This window comes from Protopterus annectens, chromosome 11.part0 (genome assembly GCF_019279795.1).
Source record: "Protopterus annectens isolate FY-2018-M chromosome 11.part0, PAN1.0, whole genome shotgun sequence".
Taxonomy (NCBI): domain Eukaryota; kingdom Metazoa; phylum Chordata; order Ceratodontiformes; family Protopteridae; genus Protopterus; species Protopterus annectens.
In genome coordinates, this window is record NC_056745.1 from 340,290,396 (window position 1) to 340,313,007 (window position 22,612).

Here is a 22,612-nt window from a genome sequence, read left to right on the forward strand (position 1 = left end):
TCAAACTATGGCCCCTGGCTAAGCAGAGAGATAAAGCCTGGGAACTATGGCATAAGACTAATAGTAGCTTCTAAACAACAATATCAGGAACTTAGAAAAGGTAAAAAAAACAACACTGGATAAAATACATTTCTGTCATAACATTTAAAACACATACCAAAAAATCCATCAAAAACTCTAGCCTGCTATAAACTCAGTCCTTCATCCAGGAAAATCTACTACACCAACCCCAAACATCCACAACAATTCTGATAACATAGCTACCATTTTTAGTAAACATTTTACTGAATCTATAATTGCTCTTTCCAAGCAGCAAACCCCTACTCCTGATACCAAACCAGCCAAGTCTGCAACTAGCAATGCCTTGATGTTCTTCGTGTTTCACTGTTGCAGTCATCACCTGTAGGTTATCCCTGCTGTGGTAGCCCTGTGCCGGCCCGAATACCAGAGTCAATGTTTTTCTGCGTCAGCTGCTGATGGCTATAAACTAACGCAAGGTCGTCAGTGCTATAAAGCAAGGCAGCTGATGCCATTACATCAGTCTTTCTTGCTGTGGAGCCCGTAGCAGAAGTAGTTCGCAAGTGTGCTGGTCGGTTGCTACCAGCGTTCAGATCACAGCTGAAAACGTCTAAAGCTAAGTACCTTGTTGGGGATCTCTTTTTCTTGCACTAACCGATGTCCAAAAAAGTTAACAGTTGTCTCGCCTGTGGAAAGCAAAATCCCACACCGAGACTTCCATTCATACTGTGTCACTTGTTTAGGCCCAGACCAGCTCGTTGTCAGTTCTGTGCCCTCTTTAACACGAAAGCCATTCATCGGAGAGCTCTTTTTGTAGATAGCTATTTTTATCCTCCATCTTCTCATATGGTGTTAAGTCAGCCAACAATCTGCAGAACCTCTGAAAAAACGTAGGGATAAAGATAGAGACTGACTTCACAAGGCCAAGCCTTCTGATGACTTCACTAAGCAGGTCGTCAGTACTCCGGAATTCAGTGAGGCACTTTCACAGCCCCTGATGCCTGATATGATTGCTATGCAGGCCTCTACTGAGACCCTTTCGGAGTCCAGTATACCGCAGAAATCTTCATCTTCAGAGCCTTTGGCTGTCTCTGCATCGGTTGGGTCCAGAGTCGCTAAGCAGGCACTGGCTTCCGAGGAAGTCTTTTACACTACTGATTCCAGTCAGAAACAGACGTCTTCTCTCCTGACTACTGCTAATCTCAGACCGATGACTTCTCTTAGGCCTAGAAGCCAGGCCACCCCTAGGAAATCTTGCTCTAGCCACCATCTTCCTCCCGCCCCTCCATGTCAGGCCCAGAGACTTAAGATGGCGGAAGACATTATTTCCCTTATCAGGAGCAGTCAAGCCTCTTCTAAAAGGAAAACACACCCTTCTCCTGAATTATTGGCAGAGCAAGATTCTGAGGAATCAGATTATTCAGACATGGAAGAGGATCAACATCCTCTTACTGCTTATGAGGATTCAGATGCAGAGGAATCCATCCCTTCTGCCTCCCCACCAGAAGACTTCTCCTTTGTGGAAACCCTCCATACCCTCAGGGAGCATTTCCAATGGGAATCTCAGGATTCCCCCAGTCCAAGAAAAGAGAATTTCTAGACCTTCCTCAGCACAGACCCCTTGCCATCCCCCCGTTTTTAGAAGCAGTGGATGATGTTTTCCTTGAATCCAGTTTAGCCTGGACACCCTTCCTCCTGCTCCCAGTAACCCTGACAGGTATTACATAGTACCAGGCACTCACAAATACCTGTACAGAAATCCTGCTGCAGACCCGGAGGTCATTACACAGGGCCCCAAGGGAGCCAGGGCTAGGTCTGCAAAGAACCCTAATCCTTCTGGTAAAGACGCCAGCGCTGTTGACAGATGGGGTAAAAAAGTATACACCTCTGCAACCTTAGCCATCAGAGCTCTCAACTGTCAGTTCCATATGTTAAAATATCAACATCACACTTTGGAACTATTAAAGCAAAAGATTTCTACTTTTCCTGACTGTGCCAATTCTAAGGAGTTAGCAGATTTATGAACTCCACTTTTCAAGTGACTAGGCACTCTTTACACTGTGGATATGTTGCACTAGAAGCCTCCAGCAGGGCAGCAGTGTCTGGATCTGTCATTAGGAGACATGCATGGTTGAAGGAACAACCTCTACCTGATCATGTCAAGTCAAAGTTAATTGATGCACCTTTGGACAAAGACCGCTTATTTGGGGAAAAAGCAGAAGAGGTGCTTAAAAAATGGCAGACAAAGCAAAATCAATGCAAACAGTTAAAAACTTCTTTCAGGTTCCACCTCCTAGATTCAGCAGGAACTTTTCCTCCAAGCACTGATCCTTTCCTGCTTCCAGCAGACAGGGGCAAGCTAAGCCCCACAGGGACAGGCCCACCAGGTCCCTACAGCAGAGACAACAGAGAGGCAAGCAGTGGACCACATCCACCCCTAGGGCAGGGAGTTCTAAGCCATCCCTCTACGACAAAAACTCACAGTGACTCCCCCACCCCTCTGTGCCCTCCTCTCCCCCAAAAGCTCGGAGGAAGGCTGTCCCGCTGCAAAAAAAATTGGATGTCTGTAACCAAGGACCAATGGGTCTTAAAGATCATTTTCCAGAGATACAAATTCACTTTCAACGAACTCCCAACCCCTAGAGGGTACCCAGACTTACTTCCCAACTAGTGGGCAGAGGCTTTAAAGCAGGTCCAAATTCTCATAGACCAGGGGGCAGTAGAACCTGTACCTGCAGATCGAGCAAGCAAAGGCACTTTTCTTCCAGGCTTTTCCTCATTCCCAGAAAGGAGGGCAATTGGCACCCCATCCTGTATCTGTCCATTCTGAACACATCCCTGGTGGCCCCAAATTCAAAATGCTAACCCTGCATTAGCTACTGCCAATGCTGACAAAAAATGCAAGGTTGGTGACCCTAGACCTAAAAGATATATACCTCCATATCCCATAAGGGAGTCCTGCAGGAAATTCCTGCGTTTCAGAGCAGGCTTACAGTACTTTCAGTTCTCTGCTCTTCCCTTTGGCTTATCTACTGCTCCCAGGGCTTTCATCAAATGTTTGGCCCCAGCCATAGCGTTTTGCAGACAGAAAAACATACACATTTATCCCTATCTGGATGACTGCCTCATCCAGGCAGAGAGCAAAGAAAAGCTGCTGCAGGACTTGCATTTCGTCAAAACCCTCCTTACTTTCTTGGGGTTCACCATCATTGAGAAGAAATCAAAGCAGACTCCCTCCAGGAGTATCATCTTCCTGGGAGCTCTGTGGGACACAGCATCCCAAATGGCCTTCCTACCCCCAGAGAAGCGGAGCTTCCTGCCTCTCTACTTTACCCAGCTGGCATCATAATGTCACATCACAGCAAGGAAGTTCTTTCAGGCCTTGGGATACATGGCTTCTTGCATCCTTCAGATTTCTCTGGCCAGACTACACATGAGGAAACTTCAGTAGCACTAAGGAACCTTTGGTGCCAACATTCACAACCTCTGGAGATTTCTCTCCCTCTGATCCCCTGTGTAATGGCAGAGTTGCTCTGGTGGGCGGGGGCATGTGCCATCAACCAGGGTCTCCCCTTTATCCACCGCCTCACAGGCCAGACCATCACCACCGACGCTTCAGACACTGCTTGGGGCACCCACATAGGGGCAAGAGCACCCAGGGTCTTTGGGATGCCCAACACCTTCCCTTGCACATCAACCAGAAGGAAATGATTGCAGTACAAAAGGCTCAGACATCCTTCCAGCCCCATCTCAGGCTAGTGGTTCTCCTTATCAAAACAGACAACACCACAGTAATGTGGTACATCAACAAACAGAGAGGGACACCTTCTTACCCCCTGTGCAGGCTAGCCATGAACCTCTGGCTGACTGCCTCATCCATGGGATTACACCTTATAGCCCAATAACCCCCACGAATCAACAACACCCTGGCAGACCATTTAAGCAGACACATTGTGGACCCCATGAATGGCAGCTCCTCATCCATGGGAATACACCTTATAGCCCAATATCCCCCAGGAATCAACAACACCATGGCAGACCATTTAAGCAGACACATTGTGGACCCCATGAATGGCAGCTCCACAAAAAGATCTTTGATCAAGTCACTCAAGTGTGGGGAAATTCAGAGGTGGATCTCTTTGATTCACACCTCAACCATCAGCTAAAGAAATTTTGAACCAGGGAATATCACCACTTAGCATGGAAGGTAAATGCCTTAACCTTCCCTTGGAACTCTTTCTTTGTGTATACTTCCCCCCTCTGCCTCTTGGTCCCAAGGTACTCATCAAGATCAGGGAGGAGGGGCCCAAGGCCATCCTCATTGCACAAGATTGGCCCAGACAACATTGGTACTCCTTGTTGCGTAACCTCACATCACATCCTCCCTGGCAGCTTTCCCAGATCGCAGACCTCTTGACTCCCAAGGTAAGGGAAGAGCCCCTGCTAAGCAAGCAGGTCCTGGATATTATCACAGAGGCCAGAAGGCCAAGCACCAGAAGATCTTACCAGGGAAATGGAAAAGATTCTGCTCCTGGTGCCAGTCCAGGGAGCCAGTTCCTCCCAACCTTCTGTCCCTCTTGTCCTGGACTATCTAGCTGAATTACTTAATAGTGGCCTCTCCTTCTCTTCTGTTAAAAGCCATGCTTCAGCCATTTCAGCTCAGTTTAACACAGACCAGCCTATGTTCTCTCACACTTTGATTAAGCAATTCCTCACAGGGGCGTCTAACATCAGACCTCCCAGAAGGCCTCCCACACAAGCCTGGGATCTTAATCATGTTCCGGAAAAACTGACCTTACCCCCCCCCTTCAAACCTGCTGCTTCAGCAGAGCTGAAATTCCTCTCCTGGAAGACTGTTTTTTTTTTGCTAGCCATCACATCAGCCAGAAGGGTTTCTGAACTTCAGGCACTGATGGAATTGAACCTTTCATCTTTTTCCATGCAGACAGGGTGTCCCTTAGGACTAACACCTCCTTTATGCCCAAGGTGATATCTAATGTGACTCTCACCCAGGCCATTCATCTGCCTACCTTCTTCCCCAACCCTCAAAACAAGGGGGAAAGAATTCTGCACTCCCTGGACATACACAGGCAGCTCAGATACTACATGGACCGTACTAAACCCTTCAGAAAAACGGACCAACTTCTAGTTAGTTGTGCCCTAGGGGTAGAGGGTGAAAGCCCATTTCCAAGCAGACTGTCTCTATATGGATATCACACTGTATCCATTTCTGCTACAGATTTCATGGGTACTTCCCCCTAAGTCTATTCATACCCATTCCACTAGGGCAGCCTCCACTTCCACAGCATTCCTCAGAGGAGTCCCCACCAGGGACATCTTGGAAGCTGCCACCTGGACCTTTGTCCATACCTTTACAAAGCATTACCACCTTCCTCTTTTCTCTAAGGCTAGGGCAAGGTTTGCCTCTGCAGTACTGCAGGGTCTCCATACCCCTGCCTAGGTCTCCAGACTATCCTGCCACCCCTCTCTTCAGCTTTGGGAATCCTCCCACAGGTGATAACTGCAACAGTGAAACATGAAGAACATAGTACAGTTGTGTGCATTTACTATAAATGTAGATGTTCGAGTGTATTCACTGTTGCAGTCCTAGTTTCCCTCCCTCCTTCCCCCTTATATATTCATTCATTAGGGAGACATAAGCTTCCTGGACTGGTTAACCACCAAGCCCTCTGTGCCTTATCTCCCGGGGCTTCTTATTGGTTGGGGCAAAAAAAACTGATGTAATGGCATCAGCTGCCTTGCTTATAGCACTGACAACCTGATGCCAATCTACAGCCAACAGCAGCTGACGCTGAAAAACATTGACTCTGGTATTCAGGCCAGCCAAGGGCTACCACAGCAGGGATAACCCACAGGTGATGACTGCAACAGTGAATACACTCGAACATCTACATTTATGGTAAGTGTACACAACTGTACTTTCTCTTTCTCCGCAGTTCCTACAGCCACTATAAAAAGCTACTCCAGAAACTAAAACCTACTACACTTGCTGCAGATAACTTACACAGTGAACACCTCAAAACTGCAGCTGAATCTATAGCCTTTCCAGTATCAATCCTTATAAATAGACCCATTCTCGAAAACAAGGTTCCTCAACTGTGGAAAATCTCCCATGTAATTCCATTTCATAAAGGAAGACCTTCCACAGGACAAACTGTTGTCCAATTGCTATTCTTTCACCTCTTTCTAAGCTACTCAAAAGGAGTATTTATATCCAGGTCATGAAATTATTACTAACAACCTTCTCTTAAACACTTGGCATGGGTTTCGCCCATCGCATAGTACCACTACTGCTCTGTCATCCTTCACTAATACTGTAAACCATCACAGGAATAAGAACCATCTGCCATCTTTCTATACCTATCAAAAGCTTTTGATGTGGTCTCCCATTCCAAACTAATAGATGTACTAACTGAACTATCCTTCTCACTGTCTGCCACAGCTTGGTTTAGTAACTATTTATGTGGCAGTCAACAGTCTGTTCTATGGCAGGGTGACCTATGTCCATGCCTTCCTTTATCCATTGGTGTCCCCCAAGGATCTGTCTTGGGCCCTCTCCTTTTCTCCCCCTTCACTAATAATTTACACACAGCTACGCCACATGGTTCTATAATACAATGTGCAGATGATTCAGCACTTATCTGTGCTGCCACTTCTCTATCAACTCTTCATTCTCAAACATAGGAATCTTTCACTTCTGTTGAAACATGGTTAACCAATGCCCATCTAATCCTGAATCCAAATAAAACTAAATTATTACTCTTCCAACCTAACAAGACATCTGTCTCATGCCCACCATTTAACATAATAGCCAAAGACAATACTGTCATCTCCTCGACAACCCATACAATGCTTCTTGGAGTGGAAATAGATAATAACCTAAAATTTGACTTGTATGTCTCCCTAACAATAAAAAAGTCCATAAGAAACTTGGAAGTCTATATAGGCACAAAAGGTTCCTGACCACAATGGCCAAAATTACATTAGCACATACCCTTCTGCTCTCCACTCTACTATATGCCTCTCCAATTTTAATTAATTTTAGGAAAACTAACCTATCTAAGCTAGAAGCATGTTGTAATAAAATTACCAAGTTTGTATCTGACTGCCCATATAGAACACATCATTGTTCAGCTTTAAGGATACTAGACTGGCTTGAACTTCCCAACATTATTCTTTACAACCAACTCTCTCTAACTCACAAAACCATCACACAACCAACCAGAATCGCTGCACTACAAATTCTCATCCTTCCTTACAGTTCCAGCAGACCACTTCGCTCGAACAATAAGAACTTACTCACCATCTCCAAGGCCAACAACACTGCAGGAGAATCTTTATTTTCCATCTGTATATCTCGCATATGGAACTCCCTTCCTAACTCCATTCTCTCAGTCTCGTCCACTAACCACGTTAAGCTGTCACTTAAAGCTCTGTCTAAAAAGTAAGTGGCTATGTTCCTGTACTAACCCCTTGTGAATGCTCTGATACATCACAGTATACCCCAACCATATCAAACTTCTTCTCCTGTGTTTAATCTTTTATTCCTACTGGCCTGTCTTAACCTTATATCTTGACATTAGTCATACTTTACAAATAGCACTGGCTAAGTTCAAAGCCTAGGTTTTGTTGTCATGATGTAATAATATTTGTATTTTCTTATGTATACTACATTTTGTTTACTTTATACTTTGATTATTGTAACTCATGCATTAAAATTTACTGTTATTCATGGAACTTTTCTCCCCGGGCCTCTGCTGAAAAAGGACCTGTGTCCGTTCGGACTTTCCCAGTAAACAAATGTTAAATAAAATAAATAAAATTACTGTTCACAAGGTAGTTACATTAGTTTGGTCTAAGCATTTTAACCTAATATTTTAGAAAATACCTTGGAATATAAGGATATGCATAGACTGCTAGAGGTGTGACATCCCACTGCTCGGAGGTGTTAATGAGGTATACAGCACTTTTAGACTTACTAAGGCCTCTCCTGAAATTGGCCTGGGCCTCCGTAGGGAGACGTGCATCACCATTTAAGAAATGCTTGTCTAAAGGAATACAGGTTGAAGGGGAACATAAGAGAAATGTTCACACACTTAAAGAAAATGCATACAGCCCAAGTATGTAACATATTTCAAAAAAGAGATATATGAGAACAAGGGAGGAGGCTGTTCTGGGAAGATATGAGGAAGTGTTATTTCAAAGAAAAGACAGTAGCCGATTAGAACAGCCTTCCTCAAGAGTTGTAGCATCAGAAACAGTGACTGAACTCAAATATGCATGTGTAGACATATGATTGTCCTAATGAGATCTGAAATAGGTTGATGGAGGGGATAAACTACTAGATAAATAAGACCTACAGTTGTATCAGTAAGTAATGGGGTGGCTAGGTAAGCCCTACAGTCCATGTCTGCTATCAGAATCCAAGTTTCTGTTTTGACTTTTTTTTAATTTATTTTTATATTTTTTAAATTACGTTCTGATCTTTTAGCACATTTGGCTCATAGTTATTGTATATTGTAATGACCCTTCTAACCTTCAACAAATATGAGGACTTCTCATATACCATATTGTTATGGTAACCTTATAGATGGTTGAAATACCTTTGCAAAGACTTATTGGCAAAATTATATCTAGTTTAATGCTGAGAGATCTTTTTTCTTCATCTGTTAATGTTTCTAATTGGCCATGTTCTTGACTCAGAGAGTCATTGCAGCTACCCTCTGTCCGAAATCACCTTTCTTCTGGCTTCTTCATTACAAACCACTGTACTTCAGGCTTATCAAGGTGGTGAAGGCAGTGGAGTTCCCAAGAACATATGTTCAGGCACTCATTGTCAGACAACCCAAAGTGGGAAATTTAAAATTTGTCAAGACTTTGTGATTCATTTCCCAGTACTGCAGTCCTTTGGAGTATACCTATCACTACTGTCAGAACACATGCCCCACTTTACAGAGTATGTGTCTGAAACTGAGAGAGAATCTTTTTTTTTTTTTTTTTGTAGTTTTGTGTTGGTGAGTTTCACGGCAGCAAAAAAATATTTAGATGTGTAAACTGCCTTTTCAACCTTTTTGATTCTGAAACTGAATACCAGGTGACGGCATCACTAGAAACCACCACATATGCCAAAAATTGAAGATGGTAGCCTGTGCTGCAAACAGTAACTCTTTTTTGTGGTACTGGCTTGTAGGTTGTATGTCTGTATGTTTGCTTTAGTGTTCCTTTGAGCTGTATCATTCATTCTTTCAACTCAGGTGCATTTGGTCTGTAAGCAGTGGAAGTCTAACGGATCTAATTCTTAGTGTATCAGATTGTTTTAAAATGTGAAGTAATCCCATTCAGTCTGGTAGCCATTTTAATTGTTTATTCTTTGCTTCTGTCAAGGATCTTACCCTAAAGCATGGGTGGAGGACAGGTGCAATTATTCCAGAACTGAGGTCTGAGATTAAAATCATGAACATGGAGAACTACACATATGCAATGACGTGGATGCAAGCTCTAACTGGACTACTGGAACGTATGCAGGTCAGTAATTTGAGGAAGAATTACTGGTTAGTTGTGGTAAGTGACATTTAACATGTTCTTTTTTTTCAGGTATTCATTTAGAGAAAATAGATGAATCTGCTCAAAGTCATCAAAAATGACTTCACTTTGGATTGATTCATAGTACCCAGCTCATAGAAAACTCAATATAGAGATGTAATATAGAGATGTAGTCATATAATATAGTAGTCAAACAGTGTGTCTTTTGAATAATATATCCATTTTATGACTGGAAAAAACAAAACAAAAACTGTAGAAAATGGAAGTTTTTGTGGGGGCAAGTTTCCTACCCACATACTTAATAGGTTGATAGGTAAGTACTAGGCTAGCTGTGCTTGCAGGCCATTTTAAGCTTAGACAGTTTCCCTTTTTGTGCTTGAATTAACATATCCCACTTGGTTAGAGATTGGCCTTACCCATCCCATGGTCGATAGCTATGCATCACCCCTAAAGAAAATAGCAGGGCTCATACCGTAGATAATATGTGGGGATCCATGCATGGGATAAACCATTTAGGAGCTTATTCTTATTTTGACACACAGCAAAATATTACCTAATTTGCTACAAATAGCAGTTTCTACAACATCCAATATTTTAAAAGGATTTACTATCCAGTAAGATACAAGGTAAAAAAAAATAAAGTCAGACGCTTCTCTACTATGACAACAAATACAACTTTGAAGATCTTACTGTAAAGCAATATGGTAATTGATCTGCTACAGAATAAGGGAAAACGTTCTTATGTAGTTTTTTTATCTAAATCTGTTTACTAAGTGAGGGAACTGGTCTACTTATTTCAGTCATGACCCAGGTACTTAGGGCAGTACAGTACTATAAACAATAACAATATTTACAATGGATGCTTAGTATATAACTACACTGGGTGTGACTTACAACTCAAGTCCTATATAATATGTTTATATGTACATGACAATTAAAAAAAAAAAAAACAATTCATGAATCCATTGGTAGTACCATGCAGCAAGCATATTTTTCCCTCCCCATAACAAATTAAATACATACATAAATAAACAAGTACAATCAGAATGGTTAGCAGTAATGGAACAAGTTAAGATTGTTGGACTGCTTTCATAAAAAAATGCCATTTTCCAAAAGGCCACCAGTGATGAAACTTAATGAAAAGAACTCAAATCACTGCACTATTCTCTATTTTCCATGCGGTTTGTGTTGTGCGAAAGTACTGCGGTGGTGATGCTGCGGTAGCATTGTCGCCTGACAGTTAGACGTTGCCCATTTGATTCTCAGTTAGAGCGTCTTCTGTGTGGCGGCATGCGTGAACGGGCATTCCTTCATTGAAGGTTGTGCGTTAGGCCCAGCAAGCCAGCACGTAAAACTCTACTGCCAATTATTAGCGGACTGGAGTTCCGCTGTGGCGACCCCTAACCGGGAAAAGCCGAAAGACACAAACATAAAATTGTGCGAAAGTGTTGTGGGTCTTGCTACACATCTTCAAAAACTGGGTATTAAAAATCATTGTATACAGACGTCCCTTTTAGTGACTTCATGTAGAACCTAAAGGTAACGTAGGTCACAATGCAGGGTTCAAAGTACAGTCAGTTAGCCTGTTTCTAAGGAGTCTGTTGGCAGTCCATCTCTTCCTTTGTTTTAGATCGATCTTGTTCTGTAAAATGCAATTTTTTAAGGAGTGTGTGTGTGTGTGTGTGTTTTGTTTGTGTACTATTCTTTTTTGAGTCATCAGACTTTTTGTTGAAGTTGCATAGCACTGGCTTAAGACAGCAGAACACTTTGACAGCTTGTACCTGCCATTCAGAAGTTATGCTAGGGGTGTTTATACTTTTTCTAATTCTTTTCCACCTGCTTATCCTTGTAATAGAACTGTAAAATATGTAATAGAACTGTGAAATGCCACCCTAACCTTTGATTCATCTTGCTACATACTGACTTGATGGCCGGACTTTTTTTGCTGCTGCTAGACTTTGTATCTTTACCTATTTGCAGTTCTTACTCGTTCAGCCTTTTCTCTTCACACCATTATTCCTGTTATTTTTTTTCTCTTGGGGGCATGCCGAGTATCAGAATACTGACCTCATAGCTGCTTCTGACATTATCTGCCTACTCACTAAACTGAAATATGTAGCAGTTATGCCAAGACCTCTTAATTTGAACATGTTATGAAATGATCAACAACTGTGATGATTGCCATTTTTATTTCTGCAGTATTTTAATCTGTGAGACAGTTAAGTTTTGATTCTGTGGACGTGGACAACACACAATTCAGTGTAGTTTATTCAGTTTAACAGGATGGATCTGCAGACACAGTCAGTGAGTACAGTGGAAGGATATGGTAAATACATTGTTGCTATTTTGTAGGAGGGTTTGGACTTACAGGTATAGAAGTAAAAAACAAGGACTGTGATAGAGACAGCAGAGTAGACTCCACTTTATTGGATGAGCAGTGTTCCATCACTTCCAAACATGTCATTCTAAAGACAGCTGCCTATCTCTAACATGTTTGTTTGTTTGTGTCTTTCGACTTTTCCAGGTTAGGGGTCGCCACAGCAGAACTCCGGTCCGCTAATGATTGGCAGTAGATTTTTACGTGACGAGTTGCCGATCCTGACACACAACCTTCAACGAAGGTACGTCCATTCACGCATGTCTCCACACAGAAGACGCTCTAGCTGAGAATCGAACAGGACAACGTCTTACTGTGAGGCGACCACGCTACCACAGCACCACCACCGCAGTCCTATCTCTAACATGTAAAATATTTAATTTGAAAAAGAATTCAGAATCCCTCTGAGACCTGTACAACCACTGAGGGGACAATGGGAGAAAACTGCATAATTTGGTTCATGCATAATTTACAAACCTTCAGTTCTAGGATTCTGTTTCCCGATTGACATTTTATTGGCCACAGACAAACTACATTATTTCAGAACCAGATTTCCAAGACCTGTTTGAGTCTTACCTGATTCTGCATCTGAAAATGCATTTTGGGAAAGTCTTGGTCACAAATTTAGGTTTCAGTAGATCTTTCTGCTAAATTAACAGACCAGTTGTGAGGCACATAGTGCAGTAAGTGCTTTTTTTTTTATTTTTTATGGGGACTCGGGTTCAGTTCCAACTACTATTATGTATTAAAATGTATTTAGTTTCACATTAAAGCAACCACAGCATACATCATATTGCTTATCTCCCCTGGCATTTATTCAGAAAGGGTACTATAATTAAAAAAATATTTGTAATGGCAGTACATTCACAGAAATATTGTTTATTTATCCATTTTTCTATCCATTTATCTATTAACAAGGTAAGTTGGAGTGGTCCGTGACTGTTTTCAGCAATGACCTAGACTACACACAGCAAGTATATGTAGATATATATATATATATATATATATATATATATATATATATATATACACACACACACACACACACACACACACACACACACACACACACACACATATGGGTCTACTTTATAAAACTGAATCCCCAGATCATCGACTTACATTTCATCGAGACGAATCCTTCAAAGTTGCAGAACAGTGAAACTGTACATCATCGAACCTAATGGCATCGAAATGAAGATATTTCCTGATTGTCCTTAGCAATAGTAGTGAAGGGAATGGAGATGCGGTACATGTACAGCTTACTGGGTGGTTCTCTGGTAGACGTGGGCATGCTGTGGGTGTGTGCCCTTGTCTACAATGTAGTGTGATCTCGAAGTTGGTATATTTAATTTGCAGGAGGTATGGGGGGGCGCAGGGGAGCACAGCCCCCCTGCAAAAATGTAGGATGGAATAATTTAGGTTTCTGGTGTTTTTGGCGGGGTGGGTATGTTGTAGATGGAGTTTGTGTAGTTTTGTGTTTTAGTCTGGGGTTGTGTTAGAGGAAGTGAGGTTCGACGGTGTGGAGTTTCGCAGTTCTGCAATGTCGAACTAGTAGTCTCAATGAAATGTACTTCGATGTTCTGGGGCTTTGATTTTATGAAGTAAACCCATATATGTGTATGTATGTATATATATATATATATATATATATATATATATATATATATATATCTATATATATCTGATGTTGTTAATCTTCATTCATTACTGATAGGTATTGGTTCTGTCCTTGGAACCCAGTTGGCCGTTCTAACCAGCCAAAAAACTCGAGCTAAGCTTACCCATGGTGCTCCTCTATCACCTCAGATCCTGTTTGCTGTGTATACTATCAAGATGTGTCAGGCCAGCACTCAAGCTAAGTCATTAGAAATTTTTACTTCTTTAAACTTTTTCTTGTTTTAGAGTTTGTATATTTGAGTGCACCTTTTCTTATATCTTACCAAGGTTTGGTATTCTTTGTACCATTACTGGTACAGGCCTTCCCTTACCTCTGAGTTAACTTTCAATACCATTGCTGGTATCCCCTTCCTTTTTTCTCTTTTTCTCTGTTTCGGTACTTCCTTCTACCATTGTTGATAAAAAAAACACCTTCCTTTTCTTTCTTTTTTCTCAAAAATTTTTTTTTCCAAAACATTTCAATGAATTCCATAGTATTTATAGTCTATATACACTATTTACATTAGTTGTCATGAGATGTCATGCCTGGATGCATCTATGTAATTTTGTGGATCCTTTTAAGTCTTCCTCTCTCAATGTTCCCGTGGAGGCCTCTTCTCTTTTTGGCCTAAAGGTAAAAAGACACTTTAGCCAGGTAAGACCCTGTCTTCCATGGGCGTGCGTTTTTCCACCCACCAATGATCTTACTCTAGGAATCAGAGGAGTGGAAAGATGTGGTTCAAGAAGTCCCAGGGTCCTTTCCGTGACACGCGTGGCAAGTTTACCACCTGGGCAGAGGGGGAAACTCATCTGGAAGATGCCCCTACAGGGGCAGAGAGGGTCTGCATAATCAGGAATCCAGCGATTCTTTCTCTGGACAGCCCTATCAGCCCTCCTGAAGAGTCGCCCAATTGCTTACCTCTGGAAGCAGTTGGGGGGGGGTGATTTTCTCTGCACCACTTTGACTGGCAAATGATAACCACAGAGTATTGGGTGCAGATGATAATTGCCAGAGGTTATCACCTACCTTTCAATTTCTATCCAAGCTGCTAAGGCATGTTCCCAACGTTCCACCTAGTCAAAGGGAAGCAGCAGCTCAAGAAATACAAAAGCTGCCCCTAAAAAGAGTTTTCCAAGCAGTCCCACCAGACTACATAGGATCCAGATTTTACTCAAGGTTCTTTTTAATGCCAAAAAAGAGAGAGGACTGGAGGCCAATCTTGGACCTCAGCATCCTAAACAAATTTGTTAAACAAACAAAATCCCAGATGGTCATGGTTCAGTCTGTCGTAACTTTTCTAGAGAAAGATGATTGGATGTGCTCGATAGATCTTCAGGGTACGTATTACCACATAAAAATGGACAGAAGATTCCTCTGCTTCCGGCTGGGAGCCAGTTACTACCAATCTGAGCGCTGTCCTTTGGTCTCTCTACAGCCCCAAGAGTGTTCACCAAATGCATGGCAGTGGTAACAGCTCATTTGAGACTGCAATGATTCTGGGTGTTTCCATATTTAGATGATTGGCTCCTTACTGCCCCTACCAAGTGTCTACTGGTTAGAGCCTTACATTACACCCTAAAGCTAGCAAAATCCTTGGGGATTTCAATAAATGAGGAGAAATGCAAATTGACTCCTTCTCAAACTCTGGAATTTATAGGGGCAACTTTTAATACTCAGTCTTGCCTAATCTCCCTCCCACTTCACAGATTAAAAAGACTAAGGTCTCAACTCCAGGTGATACTCTCTCAGGACAAAGTTTCAGCTTGGGCAGTCCTTCAACTACTAGGATCAATGGCAGCATCGATTACATTAGTTCCCCTGGCAAGACTGCACATGAGGCTTCTACAGTGGCTTCTACTAACACAGTGGTCTCTCCCTTTTTTGATTTCTCCAAGTATTTTGGATTTCTAATACCATGACGGGAATGGACCCTATTCCTAAGTCAGAGTACGATTAAAGTTCATGAAATTAGTATTATTTCACTCTTTGATGTTAGCCAAAAGTGCTCTTGGCAGTACCCGCAATGTCAATAATCCAACTGCTGCGATGTAATGGTAAAAAGCAGGTTTAATACCAACAAAAATCCTTGACAGAACAACAGAACAAGTCAGAGCTCTGACTTGAAAAAGCCTGGAATTGTCCAGGCGAAAGCGCTTGTCATCAAGTTGTTCTGTCAAGGATTTGTGTTGGTATTAAACCTGCTTTCTTGGTTGGTCTACATTTGTTCGTGAAGTTTTTTTCAGTACCCGCAATGTGCCCAGCAATGACTCCTTCTGCAATTCATACGGTGTTACATGAATTGGTAACATATCTAAATATGATTGTAAATTATTTTTTATAAGACCAGTTGCTCCTACTACTATTGGAACTGTGTGGGTATCTTTCTTCCACATGGCTCTCGTTTTTGCCTGCAGATCAAGGTATTTTATGACTTTGTGTCTCTCTGTACGCAAGACACTATAGTCACTAGGTGTGGCAATTTCAATGATCAATGCTACTTTTGTCTTCTTTTCTTGGATCACTATGTCCGGTTTTCTAGCATCTATCTTTTGGACTGTTAGTATTGGGTGATCCCATGTGATGTAAACTTCATCATTTTCTGTGATTCTCTGTGGGTCATGTTTCCAGTGTTTTTCTGCCACTTTGATACCATAATGTTTGCACAATCTCCAGTGTAACAATCTCACCACATTATTATGCCTTTCAGCATACAGTCCCTCTGCCATTAGAGCATCGCAACCAGCAATAAGGTGTGTAACTGTTTTCAACTCGGTTCCACAAAACCTACATATGTCTGTTTCTCCCACATGTTTAATGGACTTAGTAAACCAACATGTACACAGCCCACTATCTTGGACTGCCAATATTAACCTTTTATTTCTTGATTTCATTTCTTGATGTAAATTCACCTCTCCTTAACCATTCCTGCATTTGTTCTTGATCAACATTAGGCTCTTCCAGAAGTTTTTTATGCTTGCAACTATATTTATGTTTTTTCCACATTTCTTTCCTTCTCATCTGATCCTTCACTTTATATTCTTTCTTTTCGTTTTTAGCACATTCAGTTGCTGCCTGGTTTTTATCCACTTTTGGTTTGATTTCCATTCCTGCATGACGTCGATATGCTTCTGCTAAATTAAGCAGAGATGTCATCTTAGATTTATTCTCCTCATGTTTCAAAACTTTCACCACATTTGGATCTTGTGAGGTCAGTAGATATGTGTGGAGTCCCACGATTGCAGATTTATATGTGTAATCTATTTCAAGGAGGCCCATCCCTCCTTCAGAATGCGGGATATATAATCTTGGTATACACTGATTTTTATAAATCATTTGGTGAGCATGAAGCATCCTTCTTGTTTTGATATCCAGTCTATCCAACACTTTTTGGGGCCAGTCAATCACTCCACAACTATAAGTTAGGATAGGAAGAGCAAATTGATTTATAGCTTGGATTTTGTTCCTAGGTGTCCGTTACTGTTTTCAGGATTAATTTAAGTCTTTTAAAGAACTCCTTACTACGCCTTATTCGCATTTGTTCATGTTTTATTGCTGATCCTTCATCAATTCCCAAGTATTTAAACACCCCCTCTTGCTCAAGTTCTTTCATATCACATTCTTGTCCCAAACTGATGTTTTCCTGGTGCTGCAATTTTCCTTTTTTAAAGGTTGCTTTTGCACGTTTATCAAGACCAAATGACATTCCGATATCATCTGAAAAAGTTTTGACAACCTGCAGCTGTGCTTTCAGTTTCTCATCTGATGAGCTATACAATTTTAAATCATCAACAAAGAGAAGATGAGAAGTGATAAGACTTTGTTGTTTTCTAGATGCCAAATTGTAGCCATGGCCTAGGCTGTTAAGTAAGCAGCTTAATGGGTTAAGCAAGGCAGAATAACAAGGGGGAGAGGGAGTCACCCTGGAATATCCTCCTTTGAATTTTTATCCCTGGGATAATAATCTGTCCTTTATCATGGCTTTATTGCAAAGTGGTCTGCCACTGTTTCATGGTTACTGTAATGTAATCAGTCAGTGTAGGGTTTACCTTATACATTTTTAAGCACTCTTTTATCCATGAATGTGGGATACTATCAGATGCCTTTTTGTAGTCAATCCATGCCATACTTAGGTTCTTCCCCTTCTTACAATTCTCCACTATAACTGTGTTTAACAACAAATGGTCTTTTGTTCCATATGACTTTCTTTTATTGCCCTTTTGTTCTACTGCCATAATTGAGTTTTCTTCTAAATGACTATAAATTCTGTCATCGTTAATTCCCGTGTATAGTTTGTATGTTGTCGGAAGACAAGTTATTGGTCTATAATTTTTAGAATAGCTTGTAGGTTCACTCTTAAGTAAGAGCATTGTTTTTCCTGTTGTTAATCAGTGCGGTGTGTGTTTGGGGTGCATATATAAATAGTTCTTACTCATGGCTAAATCATCATGCAAAGAAGTTAATACTTTAAGCCAAAAGTTAGGTACTGCATCTGGGCCTGGGGTTTTCCAGTTAGAGGCTTTTCTCAACTGTATTTCAATCTCTCTAGTTGTTATTTCATCCCATTTCATATCCTGTACCTTTAAACTTCTTATTCTCTCTTTTACTTCTTCTATCCATTTAGCATCTTTGTTATGTTCCACAGGATCTTCATAGATACTTCTCCAAAGTGTATCAACTTCCTCTTTTTTTGGCGGTCTATCTATTCCTTTTACCTTATTTCCCAGTTCTCTATAAAGCTTTTTTGGGTCATCAATAATTTGTTTATTTTGTGTTTTTCCCTTATGTTTATCTTTGTATCTTCTAAGTCTTTCCACCTGTTTTGTAATTTTTAGTTTGTTATCTCCAATAGTGCATAATAGATCCTGGTCTGTTCTAATACCATGCATTGCTTTTATCACATCTATCTTTCTTAATATTTTCATTGATCTGTTCCCTCTTCTATAATCTTCTAACAATGATACTTCTTGTCTTAGCTGCTTTATAGTTTTCTCTATTTGATATTTCCATGATGGTATTCGCTGTTGCCCCCTCTTTTCCCTTGCTACTCTATGTTCCTGTGGTAGAACTTTAACGGTTATTAATTTATCAGCACAGTAATGTATTCTGTTTACTTCTGTTATATCGCATGGGTCTCTATAGACAGCGGTAATTACTGTGTTCATTTGTTTTATCAAGCTTTTGACTTTTGGGGTTTTATTAACCTTCTGCAGTCTATTTCCTCTCATTGATCCTGATATATCTATCTCTGTCTATTAAATCAAGCAACTCTTCTCTTAACTCCTTTTCTTCCATACTGAGGGTACATTCCTTGTTTTCTATTTCCTTTGGGCATTCTATAGAAAGTTCTATAGCATCTTCCTGTGGCACATTCTCTTCAATTTCATCCTGTGTCTTCTGTTGTTCTGTCATATGGGAACTCACTCGCCTATCACTTTTCAACATTGACTGCATCAGAGTTTCTACAGTTTCCTGTTTCTTTCCTTGCTGTCTAGCTTCAAATGAATGTTTATACTGGTTTCTTGTGGAAGGCTCCAAAATATCTTGATATGGCATCTGACCAGTTGCTTCCTGTTCCACTGGTTTCCCCTTAATTTGGATATCCATTGTTCTATCCTGTTGTGGTGCTTTCTGCGTTTGATTTTCTACACTGAATCCTTCTCTTTGTAGCTGTTCCATTACTTCAGTTTCTATTTCTTTGACTTCTCCATTACTCATCTCTTTTTCTACTTTTCCTCTTAGTCTTATTTTTTGTAATGTAATGTTTTCCATATCCAGATTCCTTTGCCTGTATTTTCCTTCAAATATCTTTGGTGCTGCTCTTTTTGTATTAATTAATTTTGCTTTCTCCTTTGCATAAATATTACACCATATTAATTCTCTTTTCCTTTCTCCTGTCCATATTTCTTCTTCACATGTCTCCTGATCTTCTTGCTTTTCCTTATTCTGGGGACATACTCCAGCATACTGTGATGTAGTCTGTCTTAGACCTTCTACATTAAATCCTTCACTTCACAGGCATAACTTCAACTTCTATTTCTTGCAGGCACTCCATAACTTCAACTTCTATTTATTTAACCTTTACTTTACTAATCATCTTTTCTCCATTATGTTTTTGTGTTATTAATCTTTTTATTGTGAAATTTTCCTTATGTGGATGCCTTTGCCAATTCTGGATGCCTTTGCTTAGCCTTCTACTACCTCAGTGGTCCCCTTTGACTCATCCTATGTCCTTTCAGATCCACATAACAAATCAATGCAAACAAGATTTATTTTGGTGGATGAAGCCAGAAAAAGACCTATGGAGTCATCCTTTCTCCTCCTCTCAGCCCAAGGCCATAGTGACCACAGACACTTCCCTGATGGGGTGGGGGTATTTTCTGAGGAAGACAGTTCAAGGCACTTGTTCACTTGTGGAGGCCAACCTGCATATCAGAGTTCTAGAACTGAGGGCAGTACTTCTAGTGTTGCAAGCATTCCAATCTGTCCTCCCATCAGGGACAGTTGCCATCCAGTCCGACAACATGTCATTGGTCTGGTATATCAACAAACAAGGGGGAACCAAATCTTACCCATTATGTCGAGAGGCCATGAGAATTTGGCAATGGGTGATAGCTTCCAACCACTTTCTTTTTTTTTTTAAAACAGGTTTATTGTTTTAACATACAAGAGAAATATCATAACAATTTTATACAAGTAATTAAAAATAGATATGATTATAACATTCAACAAAACAACTAAAGTATTTACAAAGACATCCACTACAATCAGATCAATTAATTAAACTAAAATACCATGCTATTGAAATTAGGATTTTTTTAACAAATTTTGTAAATTATCCCATACAATATAATAAGATGTTTTTCTAGTTGTTCTTGACCTAATTGTGTTTATTTCCATATGGCACACTATATTCATAACATTTTTAAATTCATTGAACGAAGGAGGTGTATCTGAAATCCAATTTCTGGTTATTATTTTCCTAGCCACTGCTAAAATAGACCATAACAAGGGAAGTTTAACCTTTTTAACACTTTGAGGTACAGGTGTGTTGAATAATATAAGAGATTTAGAAATAATGAAATTATCTGTAAAAAGAGCCTGCAAAAATTCATTAACTGATTTCCAGTATTCTTTCAATTTTGTACAGTCATAAAACATATGAGCCCAGTCAGCATTAATTTCTACATTACATCTCTTACATAGATTATCTTTATTATTTATTTTACTCATCATCAAAGGTGTATAAAAAGATCTATGTAAAAATTTCCATGTATAAAGTCTTCAGACAATGGAAGACGTAGTTCTATAGGCAGATTCCAATATATATTATTTATCTTGTTGATTTGGTGGGCCCCCATTAATAGAAGTGAAATAATTCCAGTATGTATCTACACTGTAAAAAGTTTCTTGTCTGATAATTTTATGTATGTATGAAAGTTTACCTTTATCAGAAACTTTATGTTGTAAATTTAATATCAAGTAATCAATCAGTGTTGGAATAGATTCTTTAACTGTTATAGACATTAGATCTATTCTATCAATGAGATGTTGTCTAAAGGTCTGAACCTCTAACCAGCAAGTTTCTCTTAGATCAAATTCTTGTTTTAAGAAATCTAGATTTTAACTTTATTATCAGATATCAACTGATACCAGTACTTTAGATCATTATCTATAGCTAAATGAGCTCCTTCAGAAGTAGATAACAAAAGCATACCCTGAGTATACATTATAGGGAATATAATAAAATTCCATTCCCTATACTTAGGGTGCATGAATATAAAGTTACGATAGCCAATAATAATATTTAATGGGTAACAAACCATATGTTTAGGTGTAATAGGTGAAGTACAAAATTCCTTTAGCAACCATAACATGGAGTTATTTACAATCATATTGTTATGTGTTAAGGAGATTTTCATGAAGTGCATACTAATTAGCTCCCAATAATCTTTCCATTTTGCGACATATGACTGATCTATTAATAAAGTAATAACTTTTACAATAGGAGAAATAGTATATAAATTAAAGTCTGAAAAAGAAATACCCCCTTGAGACCAGCTATTAGTATGTTTCTTTAATGCAATCCTAGGTCTATTAGGTGCCCATAGGAAATTTAACATTAGTGTATTCAGTTTCTTGATAATTATTTTTGTAGGTGGAAGTATTATTGATTGTATTAAGTATAAAATCTTGGGGAATATTATCATTTTAATAATTGTAAGTCTCTCCTCCATAGTAAAAAACATATTATTCCAGGTATTAAAAAGATTTTGTATATTATGAAAACAGGTATTATAATTATTATATATAATAGATTAAATATCTTTAGATAGTATTATACCTAAATAAGTTATCTGACCTGAATTGGGTACATATTTAGTAAAATTACTAATGAGAATATTTTTTCGTGTATATATAGGTAGTATTTTAGTTTTTTCTTCATTGACTATTAAACCAGAAATACTTTTAAAATTCATCATTTTATCAAATAGAGACTGCATAGAAGAATTAGATCCTGCTGATGTAATTAGAACATCATCTGCAAAAGTTGAATTTTGGATGTTGTATTTTCATCTATTTCAAAACCCTCTATGTCAGTACTGTTTCTGATCAAATTAGCCCAAGGCTCCATTACTAAAGTGAATAATAGTGGAGAAAGTGGACATCCTTGTTTTGTACCTTTAAGAAAGGGTATTTTTTGTGAAACATATGTTCCTACCTTAATATAAGCCAACGTTCCTTTATATAAATGCTCAATTAGATTTACAAATGCATCTGAGAAGTTTGTGCACTTCAGTAAGGTAAACAGATAGTCCCAACTTACTGAATCAAATGCTGAACTTATATCAAGACTAATAAGTGTTAAATCTTTCTTTTTCCTATTTGCAAAATCAATTAATGTTAAAGTTCTTCTTATATTATCAAAAGTATTTCTATTTACAGTGAAGCCTGTCTGATCTATATCTATAATGCCGGGAATGATTGTCTTCAAT

The 22,612-nt window shown here is 39.6% G+C and overlaps 1 protein-coding gene across 3 annotated transcripts in view; it reads left to right on the top strand.

The window, feature by feature from the left end:
- The window catches only part of NT5DC3 (5'-nucleotidase domain containing 3), a 968,426-nt gene that overhangs the window by 688,181 nt on the left and 257,633 nt on the right, over positions 1-22,612 (top strand). For all 3 annotated transcript variants that reach the window (XM_044087848.1, XM_044087849.1, XM_044087847.1), the window contains one exon: positions 9,424-9,564. In XM_044087848.1, coding sequence (XP_043943783.1) covers positions 9,424-9,564 — 141 coding nt within the window. The remainder of the gene's footprint in view (positions 1-9,423; positions 9,565-22,612) is intronic.